The 15,716-nt window shown below is 41.4% G+C and overlaps 1 protein-coding gene across 1 annotated transcript in view; it reads left to right on the top strand.

The window, feature by feature from the left end:
* Window positions 1-12,976: 12,976 nt before the first annotated feature.
* Window positions 12,977-15,716, top strand: part of AKAP12 (A kinase (PRKA) anchor protein 12) — a 27,819-nt gene continuing 25,079 nt past the window's right edge. Inside the window, exon 1 of the mRNA XM_010000003.1 lies at window positions 12,977-12,983. Coding sequence (XP_009998305.1) covers window positions 12,977-12,983 — 7 coding nt within the window. The remainder of the gene's footprint in view (window positions 12,984-15,716) is intronic.

Below are 15,716 nucleotides of genomic sequence, written 5' to 3'. Positions count from 1 at the left end.
TCGGCGTGCCCCCCTGCCCCGTCCCACCCCGTCCCCCACCCTTCCAGCCTCAGATTCACCTGAGCCGCAGAGCCCCCCGCCGCGGGGGTGGGCTGGAGGGGTGGCTTTCCTGCACCCTGGTGTCACACTGCATCGCTCATTCTCGACAATTAGGGAGTAGAGGACCTCTAGGTATGTGTTATTTTAATGAAGACGTTGAAGAATTGAAAGAAATTCGTTTAAAACATGTCTGGTGTTTAAAAATAGATAATGAATGAACCCATTTATCCCTCTGGGATAGGCGCGTTTAGGGGATTCTGGGACTGAAAGGGAGGTTATGTGCGTATGTGTGTTCACATGGCGTTGCTTTGGGATTAGGCATGAGTGTGTTAGGAGAGAAATAATGCTACGTTATACCGAGATCCTCTTCTTCAGGCTCTTCAGAGTTTAGGTCCTCAGAGCAGGGTTACTCAGAAGTTTCTGTAGCTGGTGTGTGGGTGTGTTGGAGCTTGAGAACTGGTTATGACTTTGTTTCTTTGACCTTGTGGTTCAGATTTAACTTTCAAGTTGAATTTCCCATAGTTCCTGGCAGCCACTAGACCTCCTTGTGCGTGTTTTGACAGATTTGAAAACCACATTGAGAATGAACTTTAGATTAAGTGAGATTTATTTTATTTTTAACCAAATAAGCGTTAGGGATTGGTGTTGGTTAACAAAATTCTTAGCAGTTGTGACAGGCAATTTTATAATTCAGATGCTGAAATCTAGGCACCAGTGAAATTGCAGAGGGCAAGCATTTTGTGATTGTTTAACAATGCAGATGTGACTTTAAAGTAGGGACATAACGTTCGTGGCCATGTTTATGTAGTTATGGAACCTAAGACCCCCAAAAAAGACACTACCATAGATGCTGTTCTTAAACACAGATTATTATTGTTACTAATACTCTGGTTTGTGTCTTCCACTCTTCAGGAAAATGTTTTCAAATAGGTTTTATCTTGTTATTTAAGTAGAACTATTTAAAGGTGGGGAAGATTTCTAGCATTTCACTGCTGTAAGAAGTTGCATTACTGCACTTCTTGTAAAACAACTTTTTTTGCCTTCTGTTGCATTAAGTTCTTTTAACTTCTTTTTATTTAAAAATCAGTTTCAATCAAGTTGAGTCATACTTCTTTTGTATCTCATATAGTCTGTTCTTGCTTCAGAAAAGTACTTTTGAGCAGATTTGTGATGCGATTTTTCATCGTTATTCCTTTCAGCCCATTGAATTTGAAAATTACCAGATCCTGCAATGCCCCTGGAGAAATCTGTCAAGGAACTAATTTGTTTGTAGAAGGTACAATGGGGACATTTTGAGTTTTCTTGTGCTTTCCAAATTAAACCCTTATCACAACCCCTTCTTTTAGAAGAAAAACTGAAAACTGACTTCAGTGGCATCCAACTTTAGTGAGCCTTGGCAAGTCGAGCACAGATAAATTGTCCCTGCAACAAATCTAATGCAGGTTATGAAATCTCACAGAAGTTGTGCTTTTTTGTCAGTTGAAATTCATCAGAATATTTATCAAGTTTCTTTCATGACATAGTTGTATCATATTTTGTACAAGATAAAAACCTCTTTGTCTTTCCTTCTAGAAAGGGCCAAATTTTATAGTCTTTAAGCTTTTTTGTTATTCACATGTGACTCTCTGGCCAGATAACAGTTTTTGAGGTGTCCTAGTTACAGGAAAGGGGAATGTATGGGGTCTGTGTTTCTCAATTCTGCAGCCCAGGAGATGTGAGACACCCTGTAAAGCGTTTGGTCTGGAGTCCAACAGCTATCTAGGAGCCTCTAGGTGCCAACTGACAAGGTTAAATGTGGGCTTAAGGGGTTGGGACCTCAGCTGTTCCCCCCACCATTCCACAAGTTGCTGCTGAATTACTTGTAAAGCAGCTCCAGAGTTTCCAGCCTAGCATGTTACTGGGACTTGAAAATGGTGGGGTTTTTTTCTGTCACAGATGGAGCTTAAACAGAGGCAATGGAGGGGCTGCTCCTTATCTTGCGTAGCCACCACGATGCAGGAAGCCCCCTCTGCAGGGGAGCATGGCAGATCTTGAAGGTACTAAGCCATTTGCATGCCTGAACTGAATTAACTGGATTTGTTAATCAACACCTGAAGTCCTGTTGAGATGAAGGGACAAGGTGTGGTCCCACATAAAGCTGATCTGAGCAGCAATACTCTTTTCCCTCTATTCTTTTTTCTCCCCAGTCTGTCTTCCCTGTATTCCCCAAATGAGGCAATCCTGCCTCACACCACATCTGGTCCTCACCTTGCCTTTCTGTAAGCCAATTAAATTTGCTAACCCTTCAGGATACAGCAAACTTTTTTTTTTTTTTTTTTGCTGGGCCAGTTCTCTGATGTGTTAGTGAATTCATTTGACTCCTATGACACCCAGGTGAGACCAGAACCAAGATAAGGAAAGCATCTGCAGCAGGGCAGGAGGGGAAATGAAAAAACTCCCTGTTGGTGACAGTGAGCTGATAGACCGTGTCTGCTTGTGAATCCTCCCCATCAAACTGCCCCGTGTAGCATGAAAGACTGAGGCTTAGCTTAAGAAGGTTTTCACAGATTTCAAGAATAACAGTGCTAGAAGTAGGAACAAGATTGTTAGTCTCACAGAAAGAGAGCAGGCAAACTTCTGCTGTCCCAGACTAACAAAAGCTTTGAGATGTCTGAAGGCATGGGTTCTGTGCTCCTGCTTCCTCCCCAGGGCACCTGCAGCTTCCCCTCTGCTGCTTCTGGCACCTGGCAAGCTTGTTCCAGGAGCTAAACCCATAGAAAGCTGTTTAGTTTCTTTGGCAAGGACATTCCCTGCTGATTTAGCAAAATGTGTTGACTTCTGCAACTTGGACAGCAGAAGCGGCAGGTGCAGGTGAGCAGGTAGGACCTTGTGACCAGGATTGGGCAGAGAGCTGGGTGACACATCTTTTGGTGGCAGCACATGGCTAGATGGGTTTGGACGTCTCCATCTTGTGAGCTCCTTCTCTTTTCATAGCAGTGACGCAGCTCTTGCCTGACTTCCCTTTTGGATGCTGAGCATCAGAGGGAGACTGGGAAAAGATGCCAGCGCCCTGCTCCCTGCAGTGCTGTCCTCTGAGGTCCCATGGGGCAGAAAGCAACTACGAGCCATGTGGGTAACGCAAGGAAAGCTGCGTCATCCTACCAGTGTCTTGGGTGAAGCAGCTGCGGTCAGCCCCTCTCTTTTATTTTATTTAGAAGCTGAAGTTAAATGGTTTTAATACAGATTTCTTGCTGCAGTGAGAGCAGCTACCTGAAATGGTGTAGGAAATAACATTTAAAAAGAGAAGCCGGAATGATCTTGGCATGCTAATAAGGTATTCTTCCAGCATAATCTAAAGTTGAAATGGTGCAGGGAATAACATTTAAAAAGAGAAGCCGGAATGATCTTGGCATGCTAATAAGGTATTCTTCCAGCATAATCTAAAGTTTGGCAGAGATAATCTTCTGCAGCAGTTGATGACTTTAAAACGTCATGTGGTGAATTTCTGGCTTGCTCATACGCAAGGGCCCCCACTCAAGAGCAGCGAATCATTCAAATAGTGTTTTCAGGATAGTTCCCATTTCTGAGTAGTAACTTGATTACGCTACCTGCGTTGTAATGAGAGCAAGTGTCTGCTAGACAGTAAATATTTGGAACTGTCTCTTCTAAAGAGGTTACCAGCTGAGATGTCAGAGTGTCTTATTGTCTGAGCGCCTGACAAATAACAGCTGGGACAGACTTACATCTGCTGTTTAAACAACTGCGTTCTGATGAGGAAGCCGAGTCAGCCTGAAAGAACTACATTAGTGACGGTACAATTTAAGATTAATCAAGAGCTACAGGAAAGTCCCTAACTTAATCTCTAGGAGCCCTAGTTAACCATTTGAGTTTGAGGCACCTGGTCAGAATGGTGAGGCTGCAGGGTACTCCTGGTTCAGCGGGGTCTGATTCCCTTTAAGTACTGACTGGGAAGGAAGAGTGATGTAACTTGGTGGTAAGGTTTGGAGGCCTGCCCATGCCTGTAGGGTGGCTGGGGAGAAAGCATAAAAATGCTTAATTGAAAAAATGCACAATGGAAATTGGTGTAATGGATCCACCAAAAGTGTGAAATAACCCCCTAATCATGTAGGAGATAAGAAGGAGGTGTTAAAGGGAGTGTCTGGGCACTTTGACAGCCAAGGCAATTAGCTTGTATTTCATGTTAGAGAAGCTAAAGAAATGCAAAGAGGAGCGTCAGGTCTTTGAAGGTCTTTTTGGGTGGAAATGCAAGCCCTGGTTGTAGTTACTGAAACAGGGTGACTTGTTTTCTGCTCAGACCTTGTTCTAGCTGATCCTTAGTGGCAGGTTGAGTTGTACCTATGTCGATGTGTAAGGTGAGAAGGTGTCCTAGGACTGCTGTGCAGGAAGTGCTGAAAGGTGTGAGACCTGGTAAGGGGCTCGGTTTGGTTCAGGCTTAAGGTGTGGACCAGAATGGCAGGGTGGGAGTAATGCTTCCTTCAGAGGTTGCAAAAAGAGATCACAGAGATGATTTGGTAGCAAAGCTACTAGTTTTGTTTTAGACATGTGGATTTCAAGGGTAGTACTCTGTAAGGAGGTGTCATAATGGAGTAAGGCTGAGAGGGCAGAATAGGATCTGGGGGAGTAAAAAAAGGTAAGGAGAAGATTCCTGGCTTTGTCTGCAGGAGATGTTACCCTGAAATTAAGTATACTGTTACATGCCTTGTAGGGTAAGCGCCTTATGTTTTTGCCACCTGGAATTTGCAATGTCCTGGAAACCTCTAATATCTTAGCTAATGCAAAACAAGACAAACTGCTGTGAACAAAGAGTTGGAATGATCTAAATTCAGGGTTTTTTTCCAAATGCTGGTGTTTGAAGATCTTTTAAATGAAGCAGCGTGTGTTAAGAGCAGACCCCCTGAGCAGACCAACACTGCTGCAAGCTTTCCCAGTTTCAAAACCAAACTTCAGGAAAAATATTACCGACCATTATGTTAGTTTGCTCAGTTGTTCAGACAGCTGGATCTGGCTATTTTAGTAATCTAAAGTAGAATCAGTGTAGTAGGATTAAAAGAATGAGGCAAAATTAACTCTGGTGCATTTGGGCCTGGTGTGAGGAATCTCTGGAATGATTTGGGTCTAGTGCAAGGAATGTTGGGAATGGTGGTGATTGCTGGTGGAGGAAGAAGCTGGGTGCTGCTTGCCACTCCAGAATAGTGCGTGAATTAAGCATGCAGTAACATAGAGTGGGAGACCAGGTACCTGCTGTTCGTCCAAGTCTCATGTAATTCTTTGTATTAGATTTCTATGTAAGTTTTTGATTTTGTAGTTCATTTAATGGGGTCCAACAGCTGGACCCGATGCTGTATGCAAAATGAAGCAGAAGCTGCTGTTGGTTGGAGTGAATTTTGCAACAAGTCCTATGCGTTTTAGTCTCGTTACCTCTGTGTCTGCCCTTTGATTCCACTTTTGTGGTGGCTACAAGAGAGATCTTTAAAAAATATGTTCATGATACATAGTAGTGGCATGACAGAAGCCAATGTTTCACTGATGGCCCTTTGTTTTGTGAATGAAGCAGCTAAAGGATCAGTGAACTGGGTAATCAGTTTTCTTCAGTTTCTTATACATTTTTGAGATACCACATTAACACATTAATTAATAATCAAAGAGTAATAAATGTGTGTCACAGAAACCTGATAAATGTTGATAAACTGGCCAGCTGTAATGTCTTGTTACCTGTAGATAAATACAAAGAGCTGAGTGATGAGATTCCTCATACTGTTAATTTTGTCTTGAAGGTTTTCACCTATCTCTAGAAATTTTTACTTTATATTTGCCTAAGATTTACAACAATTCTCAATGGAATTAAGAACACACCTCACTAGATTAGGCATAGATGGACTAAACTGCGGTTTAGATCCCTTCAGAAAAATGAAGCAGTTGGTGTGAGTGAAAATTGAAATCTGTTTTTTTTGAGCACTAATGCAGCGGGATAGACTACACTGATCCTCATAAAGAGCCTGAGCAACTTTTCTCAGAACAGAAAACTTTTTAATTTTTTATTAAATTAATGAAGTGGTTGTGTCTCCCTTGACATTACAGCCACCCCAGAGATACAGTGTCCTCTCATTTGCATGTGTTTTAATTTGCAAAAAAAAAATACTGTTGGTTTATTAGTTTTGATTACAAGGGCTTGTAGTGATGAGGGGGGAGCAGTTTCAAACTGAAAAGAGGTTGGATTTACGTTGGGTATTAGGAAGAAATTCTTTAGTGTGAGGTAGTGAGACACTGGAACAGGTTGCTCAGAGAAGTTGTGGGCACCCTCTTCCCTGAAAGTGTTCAGGGCTGGTTTGGATGGAGCTTTGAGCAACTGGGTCTAGTGGGAGCCCATAGTAGAGGGTTTGGAACTAGATTATTTTTGAGGTCTCTTCTGACCCAAACCATTTAACATTCTATGTTTGTATTAAGTCATTTAAAGTAGAACTTGATTTGAAAATCTTAATTTGTCCTCCTATGGCCAAGAATTGCATCAAGTCTTTACCCAAGAGTCTGGAGTGAAAAGGTCCCTATGCCCTGGCAGGGCAGGGTTATCCTGCAGACCTGGTTAAATTTGAAAATGTGGAGGTTTATAATGTATTTACATTTTTTACTCAGGTGAATTTATGTTTAGAGTGAGCAAGAATTATACTAGTTGATAGTAAAAACTGCTTGTAGTCCTACATTTAGTCATGTTTGTACATTTAATTCTGTTCTTCATACTGGAAGGTATCAAAGCAAAGATCCAAGGGTTTTATCTGCTAGATCCAGTGATTTCTGAAATGGTCCCAAATCTTTGGAATGATGTCTAGTCACTGTTTTCTTGAATGCATCACGACTGTAGAATAAATTCAGAGCAGGGGGAATAGTAAGTATTACCATAATTAATATTTTTTCATATCACTCCAGGCTCAACTGAAAAAGAAGACAAGTTGTACTGCATTGGGGTGCGCCATCCCTTTGTACCCTGGCTCCTTGCAGAACCCACAGGTTCATGTTAGCTACTTAGGCAAATGGTAGGCTCTATGTGCCAGTACATGTTTGTCTATACATAAGACTCTAGCTTTAGAATGGTTTGCTGTCTGGGGGAGGTTTGGAAAGAAAAGCAAGGAATTTTTTTAATAAAGTGGGGATTGCTAAGATATACAGTGCTGTTGCCTTTCTTGAGACTTCAAAGACTTGTTGGTGCTATTGGGGGTGTCATCTACCCATCCATGGATTTATCTTTGAATAGCCAAGTGCCCTTAGAGCAGTAAAGTTAAGGATGTTACTTTGTTTGCAGGAATAGCAGTTGTCTGACAAGAATGAATGACTAAAATTAATTATTAAAAAAACCCTGTTCTTTAATAAATTTGTATTGAAGAATCTGAAAGCCCTTTAAGAACTAGGTTGTAATTTTCTATGTCTACGTGTGGCTATCCTTTAATCAGTTACTAATATTCAGTTAATGCTGTGTGCAACTGCAGAAGAGCTTCTCAGAGTTTACATGCCTTTGTTCGGTGGTGTGGCATTTTGATTCCTCCTGAGTTCCTGTGTTTTAGATTTATGAGAAGGATGATGTGAGAAGTGGGAATGTAATCTGAGCGTTCAGCCATTCCATACTTCTTCTATTTAATATCTGGTCTCAGCATGTGATAACTCTGAAGCCAAATTATTCCATCTGTGGTATTGGCAGTGGAGCAGAATGGGGTCGTTTTTCGTGAGGTGGATTATGTGGCTGTGAAAGGCAGCTTTGAGGAGTGCAGCAACACCAGGTGGAAACAATTTGGCTTAATTAAGGGCTTCTGAACTGAAAATTGGGAACCCGAACGCACATTTTGTTACTGGTGGAAGCGGGGGTATGGTGCGTGAAAAGGGGGTTGGCTGATAAGAGGAAAGCCTTTTGCCAGGCACTTTGTACATTGGTTTGAAATTCTGTTGCATTGGGATAATTGCTAATAAAAATAAACAAATGGCCATCCCCATTCAGCGCTTGTTTTAGTGGGTTTTGGAAGAGAATTGTCAGGAATGTGGAATCTTTCTGATCCCAGTTTGGTGCTTCAAGCATTTGGATGTTACATTATACTGAAAAATGGGATGTATCTGTGGTTCCTTCACTTAATTAACAGGGCTTTATTTGCAGTATTTTGGGAGTACAGCTGAATAATAAGACAGTGATATGTAATTAAAGTTTGCCATTCTACCAGAGGAGCTTTAAACCTATGCTTCAGGAATAGAGATTTAAGACATTGTTAATTAGTTGAAATGGCTTCTGTTGGAAGGTAATACAACCAGTTGGGAAACTAGTTAATTAAACAAATAATTAAGGGGCAAGGGAGTATTTTTTTATGACCACAACACATTTCATACTTTAAAAATGAAGATATGCTTCTGAAAGTATCTTCCTTGTTATATGGCAAGCCAATACAAACTCTGAATATAATAAAAATGTATCAAATGTGGAAGGTGAAAAGAGGTGGGTTTTTACACATATTGGCAAATCTAGAAAAGGTATTTCCAATCTTACAGTACAGAGTCCCAAATAATTGCAAAGTTTTTTCCCCTTTGTAAGAATAATCTCTGCTTAATAACTGAGGCCCAAAAATTCTAGTTTTAGTTGCATTTTCACTGAATTTCCTCATGGAATTTATATATATATATATATATGTTTTCTGCTTTCTGTCCTCAACATTTCATTTTCTTTGTAGTTGTGTTGTTTATGATGATAAGATAACCACATCAGTAGAGGAGCGATACCAAAGGCTGCAATACAGGCAGGATTTGTGCATATATCAGAGAAATTGTGCCAGACATTTTGAAGACTGAAAAATATATTTTAGGTAGATTTAAGTAATCCTGGACTACTTCTTCATGCTTGAAACCAATTTTTACACAAGGTTATAGGCCATTGTCTGTAAGGCTTGCCTCTTCCATTTATTTAATGTGGCAGAAAAGTAAATAGTCTCAGATTATGTCTTGTTTTTTGTTTTTGTTTGTTTGTTTTTTTTTCTCACAGAAGTACTTCAATTTATTGATGACTTCGCAAGGGCAGAATACTACACAGAAGCATTTAATTCCCAAACTGCTTGCATGTATATATGCAAAATGAGGTTGGGGGGGAAAACCTGGCTCATACTGATATTCCTTTTTTTTTTTCTTTCTCCTTCCCCCACCATCCTTCAACCAATACTTGACCATGCAGGTTTTAGATGCAAGTCTCCCAGTACCTGATGTCAATGAAGGCAGTTCAGAACGTGATGCCTCACCCCAGGAGCTACAGCAACCAGGAGGTGTTACAGCACCTCAGAAGCTGGATGGGCAGCAGCTGGGGGCAGCTCCAACCCTCCAAGAACCATCTGAAGAGCAAGCAGAGCATGCTGAAACAACTGGTAAGTAAAAAAAACCTTGTGTTCAGTGGACAGATCATGGGGGCCTGGATTCTAAATGGAGTGAGATGCTGAAATGAGGCCCAACTGACCATCTCCTAGTGAACAGTTAGCTACTCAAATGAGCTCTTGGTTGCTCAAGTGCTTCTTCTATGGTGGTGTTTTATCTACACATAGGACACATTCTCTGTATATCAGAGTTTAAGATAACACATGGCTTGTAGATTGATGATGTCCATTTCCCTTATGAGCAGTTTTCTTCCCTCAGTGCACTTTGTGGTGCTTCTGCTTGTCTGTTGCCAACCCCTCCACCATTATTTCCCCTAAAAGAACAGCTCAGTTTCCACTTCTGATGTTAGAAGTTTCTGCTGCATAGGCCTGTCTCATCCTCTTTAGGGCAGAAATCCTTTTATGTTCATTCATTAGTGATATTCATGTTAATAAACTATTTTGATCTCACAGGGACAGGCCGCAGATCCACTGGCTCTACCTTGTTTAAAGTTCCCTATCCTACTATGTTTAATGAGATTTGCATTTAACCACCGAGCCTTTCTCACTGTGGGCACCCCCATCTGCCCTGTCCTAGGAATCCGTCTTCCTTTGTTGCACGGCCAGCAATGTGCTGCTCTCTCTTGTGCAAACGGTCACCTGCCCCTCTGGGCCTTGCTGCCCCTTGGTGCTCTCCCTTCCTTCAGATCCTGCTGGCAGCCACGTGGTAAGAGACACGCTTTGGCCATCCGTCTGCACCTTGACCCTTCAGGCAGGGGTGGCAAAAAGAAGGGATGTTTTTTGCTCACAGCAGGGAACTAATTGTGGTGTGGGAGAGCAGGGCAGGGATGATGAAGGGGTAGGATAGAGCATGTTTTCATTGTCAGCCTGTAGAGCAGCTTATGGCAGCTGTGTAGCCCTCAGTGGCCTTTGGGTTTCAAATGAAGGATGTAGAGCTGTTGGAGGAGGAGGAGGAGAGGCCATGAAGGTGATCAGAGGGCTGGAGCACCTCTCCTGTGAAGACAGGGTGAGGGAGTTGGGGTTCTTCAGCTTGGAGAGGAGAAGGCCTCTGGGAGACCTTATAGCAGCCTTCCAGTACCTGAAGGGGCCTACAGGGGGGGACTGGAGATGGACTTTCTACAGGGGCATGTAGCTATAGGATGGGGGTAATGGCTTTCAACTGGAGGAGGGTAGGTTTAGGTAAGTAACAAATTCTTCACTGTGAGGGTGGTTAGACCCTGGAACAGGTTACCCAGGGAAGTTTGGGCTTCCCTGTTCCTGTAAGTGTTCAAGGCCAGGTTGGGGCTCTGAACAGCCTTGTCTAGTGGGAGGTGTCCTGCCCATTCAGGGGGGTTGGAACTGGGTGATTTTTAACATCCCTTCTGACCCAAACCATTCTAGTAAAAAATTATCTGCCATGCCTCAGATTAATTGTGGTAACACCATTATCCCAAAAGGTTGCCATATTTTATGCTGGGCTTTTGTGCTTTCTTTGTTATCATATTGGTAGAGGCTGTTGGCACTGTAAAAATGGGATGCAGCATGTTTTATCTTTCACTCATGATAAACACTGCTTCTCTTTAAAATTCTACTCTGGAGTAGATGGGGCTGGAGAGAGGATACTTATTAGACAGAGTCATGAAGAAAGAAAATACCTGATGATTTGACTTAGTGTCAGTAGATTTTATGTTGGTGTTCAGCTTCTGAATCAAGTTGCAGAGAAGGATTTTAAAAGGACATTAATGTCAAGTTAATAGTAAAAGATTGTATTTATTGTTGAACAGTTCTGGGTTGTCTCTTAAGTTGTACAGAAATTGTGTTTCTAGGGTGTGTAATAAAGAAAAGGTGAGAAACTCCCTTTGAATGCACGTAATTAAATGTGACCAAATGCGTGATGTGATATGGCCATACATAGCAGTAGGAATTTGTATGTCAGTAGATTGCTTGAAAAGACTTTGCTTTATTTGATAATCATCCTTCATGTGATTGTGAAATGTTGCTGTTTTAATCGGGATTTATTTTACTGTTGTTAGTGGAACAAAGCCTACATGGTAGCATAATTTATGTGAAAGGCAAAGCAGTTCTACCAGTTTGCTCTCAAAGGAAAAAAACTCATTTATGGAGGCAATGCAGCATGTTTTCTGGTAGCAATAAGTGGAAATTACGCCATTCTTAGAGACAAATAAAACCTATCTGTCAAGTATTGTAAAAATGGCTCTTCAAGTAATGACCACGTTCAGGTATTCCTAACTGTGTCCAGCTGTCTGGACCTCATAGAGTTTGGTCCATGTTTGTTTAGGCAGATGAAGAAAGGTGAGGAAGAAGGCTCTTTTAAATACTCAGTGCAGAGAAATCTCTCCACATAGTGTAGAGCTAAAATGCTATGTCTCTTTCATGTTACCCACTCATTCTTTATTTCATCTTGTTGGCAAAATTTATAAAATCACAAATAAAGTATCATGACATTGAGCACTGAGCTAACATAGTAATTGTTTATGGTGAAGGAATGTTTGATTGAAGGTTTTATTGTCTTGGTTGATTTGTTTGTTGTTGCCATTGTTATTTGAATCTTGCATTTGAAAGACCATTTGAGGGATGATCCAGACTCACTGAAGTTGCCACCACCCTGTTACATTAACTGGGAATCCTGTTGGTTGCTTGCAGTGAGAGTCACTGGTAAAGGCTGTATGGCTGGCCTGTGTATCTGTGTATCACCAGAACTTTGGAGATATCTATCATAATCCATAGAAATATTCTTACTATAATAGGAGGTCACCTGTATCGGATACTGATCCTTTACATTTTATTTCATCCTATTGCATCTCTTTTTACTAGCAATGGGAGATGCTGGAGTTTCATGTTACTATACTACAATATCCAGAGTAATATGTTCTGAAACCCTTGGCAGCAGAATTTGGGACAATTTATAATGTAATTAGGTTGTAGAGAATTCCAATTAAAAAAACCCAAACAGTGCAACAAAAGAAACCTCAGCCCCTAAGTGACTATTAATAGGCAAAGGAGCAAATGTTTCAGTGTGGAGAAATCAAAGTGTTTCATATGCTTTTAGTTTATGGTGGTTAAACTATTTAGGGCTTTTAACTAGCATCTGTTGAAGTTTGATCTGGATACTTTGTGCAAACAGCACCAAAAAGGCGTCACGAAAACGGGAGCTGAGCTGGTCTCTTGTTTAGCAAGTGGCTGTTTCCAACTGCAGAGCCTGCACCTCCGCTTTCCAGAGGAGCTAAAAAAATCAACAACTTGGAAGTGACAGTTTCAAGACGGATGTCATTTTGAGGCAATAATGGTTGGAATCGCCGTGATGGGAAGGGGGAAGAGCTGAGCCCCTTCCGCGGGGGCGGGGCCTCAGAGGAGGCGGGGCCTGGGGCCTCGGGGCGGGGCCTGGGGCCTCGGGGGCGGGGCCTTGGCCCCCCGGGCTGCCCCGCCCCTCCCCTCGGGCCGGTCCCGGCCTCGCTCCGCGCCCGCTGCGCAGGGAGGAGGAGGAACCTCAGTGTGGGGAGAGAGTTTCTCACGATCAGTGTGTCGTGTCAGAAGTGCTGGGGACCGTAACGATGACGGGTAAGGCAGCGCGGCGTTGCTAACGTGTAAGCGTTCATTTATTTATTGCTGTTTTCTCTCTGCCGATAGCGCTGTCTCTGTGTGCCACGGCTGGGGACTGGGTGCTGCTGCAGCAGCGCTGTGGGTTGCTGTGCTCATGCTGGAGTGCTCCTTCACCTCTCCGCAGTGCTGCTTTACTTGACCTGGGTTTCCTGGCGGTGCGTGAGGAGTTAGAGTCTGGGTTACATATTTGCATCGCCAGGAGAGCCGCTTCTGAGTGGAGGTTGCTGACATTTTAAAATTTCTTGTCACCTCAATCGGAAGCTTGATGCTGTACTTGTAATACAAGGCTTTTGTAAATTTGAAGATGCTAACTAGGTTTTCTCCTGCAGTACCAGAATATGACGTAGTATCTGAAACTGAGGAACAGAAAGAAAAGGTAGTGACCACATTGGCAATGCTATTTTGTGTTAATCAAGAAATAATGCAGTAAAATATCTTAAGAGCTAAACATGGTGCAATTGAAGAAAATGCAGAAGTGGGCATTGTTTGTAAGTTGTAGAAATATTGGCATGAGTGAAATGAAACTGTTGCTCTCTAGCTGTTTTAATTTTAATATAGCAAAATCTAGAGGAGATTAACACCGTGGCAGGGTGTGGGTGTGTGTGTACATGTGTATGTATGGCAGGGGCATCCCAGCTGCTGATGGCAAAAACTTGACACTGTGTGCGTTGAACTTTGTTCATCTTAGTTATTAAAGTGCGTGAGCCACTTAAGTGTGAGAGCTAATGCCATGAACTAATTGGGCTTTCTGGAAAGATAGCAATATTTGGACAAGCAAAGATTTAAAAGGAAAAAAACATGATCTTGCACTGCCGGCTTTGCACAAACAGGGTCTTTCTCTGGGAAACAAAGCGGCACTATGACATTTTGAAAAAGAAAAGCAAGACTATTTTTCCTAAAGGTAACTCATTTGCATCAGAATTTCTCTCTGAGATGATGTCTTTAGCAATCCAGGAAATCTTATTAATTTAATTGTATTAGTGGCTTATATTTTATTTGCTGGAGCTAGTGAATGGATTCAACAAATAGTGGGGGTTATTCATGCAAAATGCTTCAGGGTTACAATACATACCGACAACAAAGCCTGAAGAAGTCCAGCTCTGTTGGAGCTGACCCTGGGGAGGACTGTACGTGATTTGAATCAGTTAGCAGGGGAGGAGATATCCTACCGCCCTTTACAATAGGGGTTTCATTAAACTTGATGTTTAATGAGCTTATCACATGCTGAGTCCTTTTCCTCAAGGGTTCTCTGTTTTTTTTATTTCCTTTTATTGTTAGTAATTAAAGGTTAAACTGTTTTTCAAAAGCAGTATCTTTATAGGGTTGCACAGTTTGATCGTTTGGGGTTTTCCTTATTTAATAATTCTTGTGGAAACTTAAATTTTCACTGAAACATGTTTTTCACTGCTTTATTGTACTTTTTCAAGAACTGAATCTAGCTCAGTACAAGTTACTATTTCTTTCAAAGGACAGAGTACCTTTGCTTACTGGTATGTGGGAGTGTCTAGCTATTGTGTGTCTAATTCCTGCAGATGCAGCTACTACTTCTCCTTTGTGATGAGTTTGTCCGTGAAGCTTATATTACCCTTTATGCCGTTGTTTTGTTAAAGATAATTTTCAATCTGTTTTTCATTGTATCTTGTAATTAGGGGTTCTCTAAAATGTCCCGGCGTTTGCTGACCTATATTGCTTATCTCATCCCTGTACCTAGAGGAGGAGATTCCACACCCCCCTTGAATAGCCCTGTGCTAGTGTTTCATCTGTCTCGGGCTCAGTGAATACATTTTATTTTAAAAAGCAGAACATGAGACATGAACAGCATGGGTAACCATGAAAATTCATTAATATTTACAGCATGCTGGTTTGGTTCCCAAGCAGAACAGCTGGACTGGTTTGAGAGCACTTTATTATTGTGAGCTCATTTAAAGAAGAATCTTTAACGGCAGTTACTGTATATCCAAGCCATAGCTAATGACCCTTAAGGATTAAAAAAACCCCAAAACTTTTAGAAAAATGTTACCGATTTGGTTTTTAACATTATTTTTACTGTTGTTTCTTGAAACATTCAAATGAAAAAAAAAAAAAAATAAAATCTTAACATCTTGAATGAATGAAAGATACAACTTCCCTTGCTGGAATTTGAGAAATTGGTGTGTAGGTTGGAGCAGGCAAGTACAGCTAAAGCAAAATCTTCTAAAAATAAAGGTCTGTGAGGAATGTTACAACATCACAGTGGAAATAATTATGCTTTCTTTTAAGTTACTTTTATATGAGGCTATGTATGGTGTCCTTTTCTGAGGTTGTTGCTTTTGCTTTCTTAAGGAGTTGTAAGCCATGAAAAATTACAGCTATTTTGCATCCTCCTCCTTTTTTCTGTGTTTAAAAATGGACTCTAAAGTATGTGAGATTTTAAAACTTAACTCTTCAGTTACTAGTCGAGTACCAGGAACTGAAGACTAGGAACCCAATGGTGTTTGTTTCTAAAGCTTTGAAAGAGTAACAGGGTTAGAAAGCTCAAGAGTTGTGTGTGTGCACTGTGAAATTTAGTATGCAAAAAGCTTTGTAGGTCCTCCCTCATTATTTAATTACTCTGAAAGAACTCACTCCCCGCAATTAACATAGTAAGTCAGTATTCAGAAATAATGAAGTGAATAGAATGGGGGAGGAAGTAGTATGTTTCACATGAAAGAA

This window comes from Chaetura pelagica, unplaced genomic scaffold, assembly GCF_000747805.2.
Source record: "Chaetura pelagica isolate M959 unplaced genomic scaffold, ChaPel_1.0 scaffold135, whole genome shotgun sequence".
NCBI classification, from domain to species: domain Eukaryota; kingdom Metazoa; phylum Chordata; class Aves; order Apodiformes; family Apodidae; genus Chaetura; species Chaetura pelagica.
This window is presented reverse-complemented; position numbering and strand designations above follow the sequence as displayed.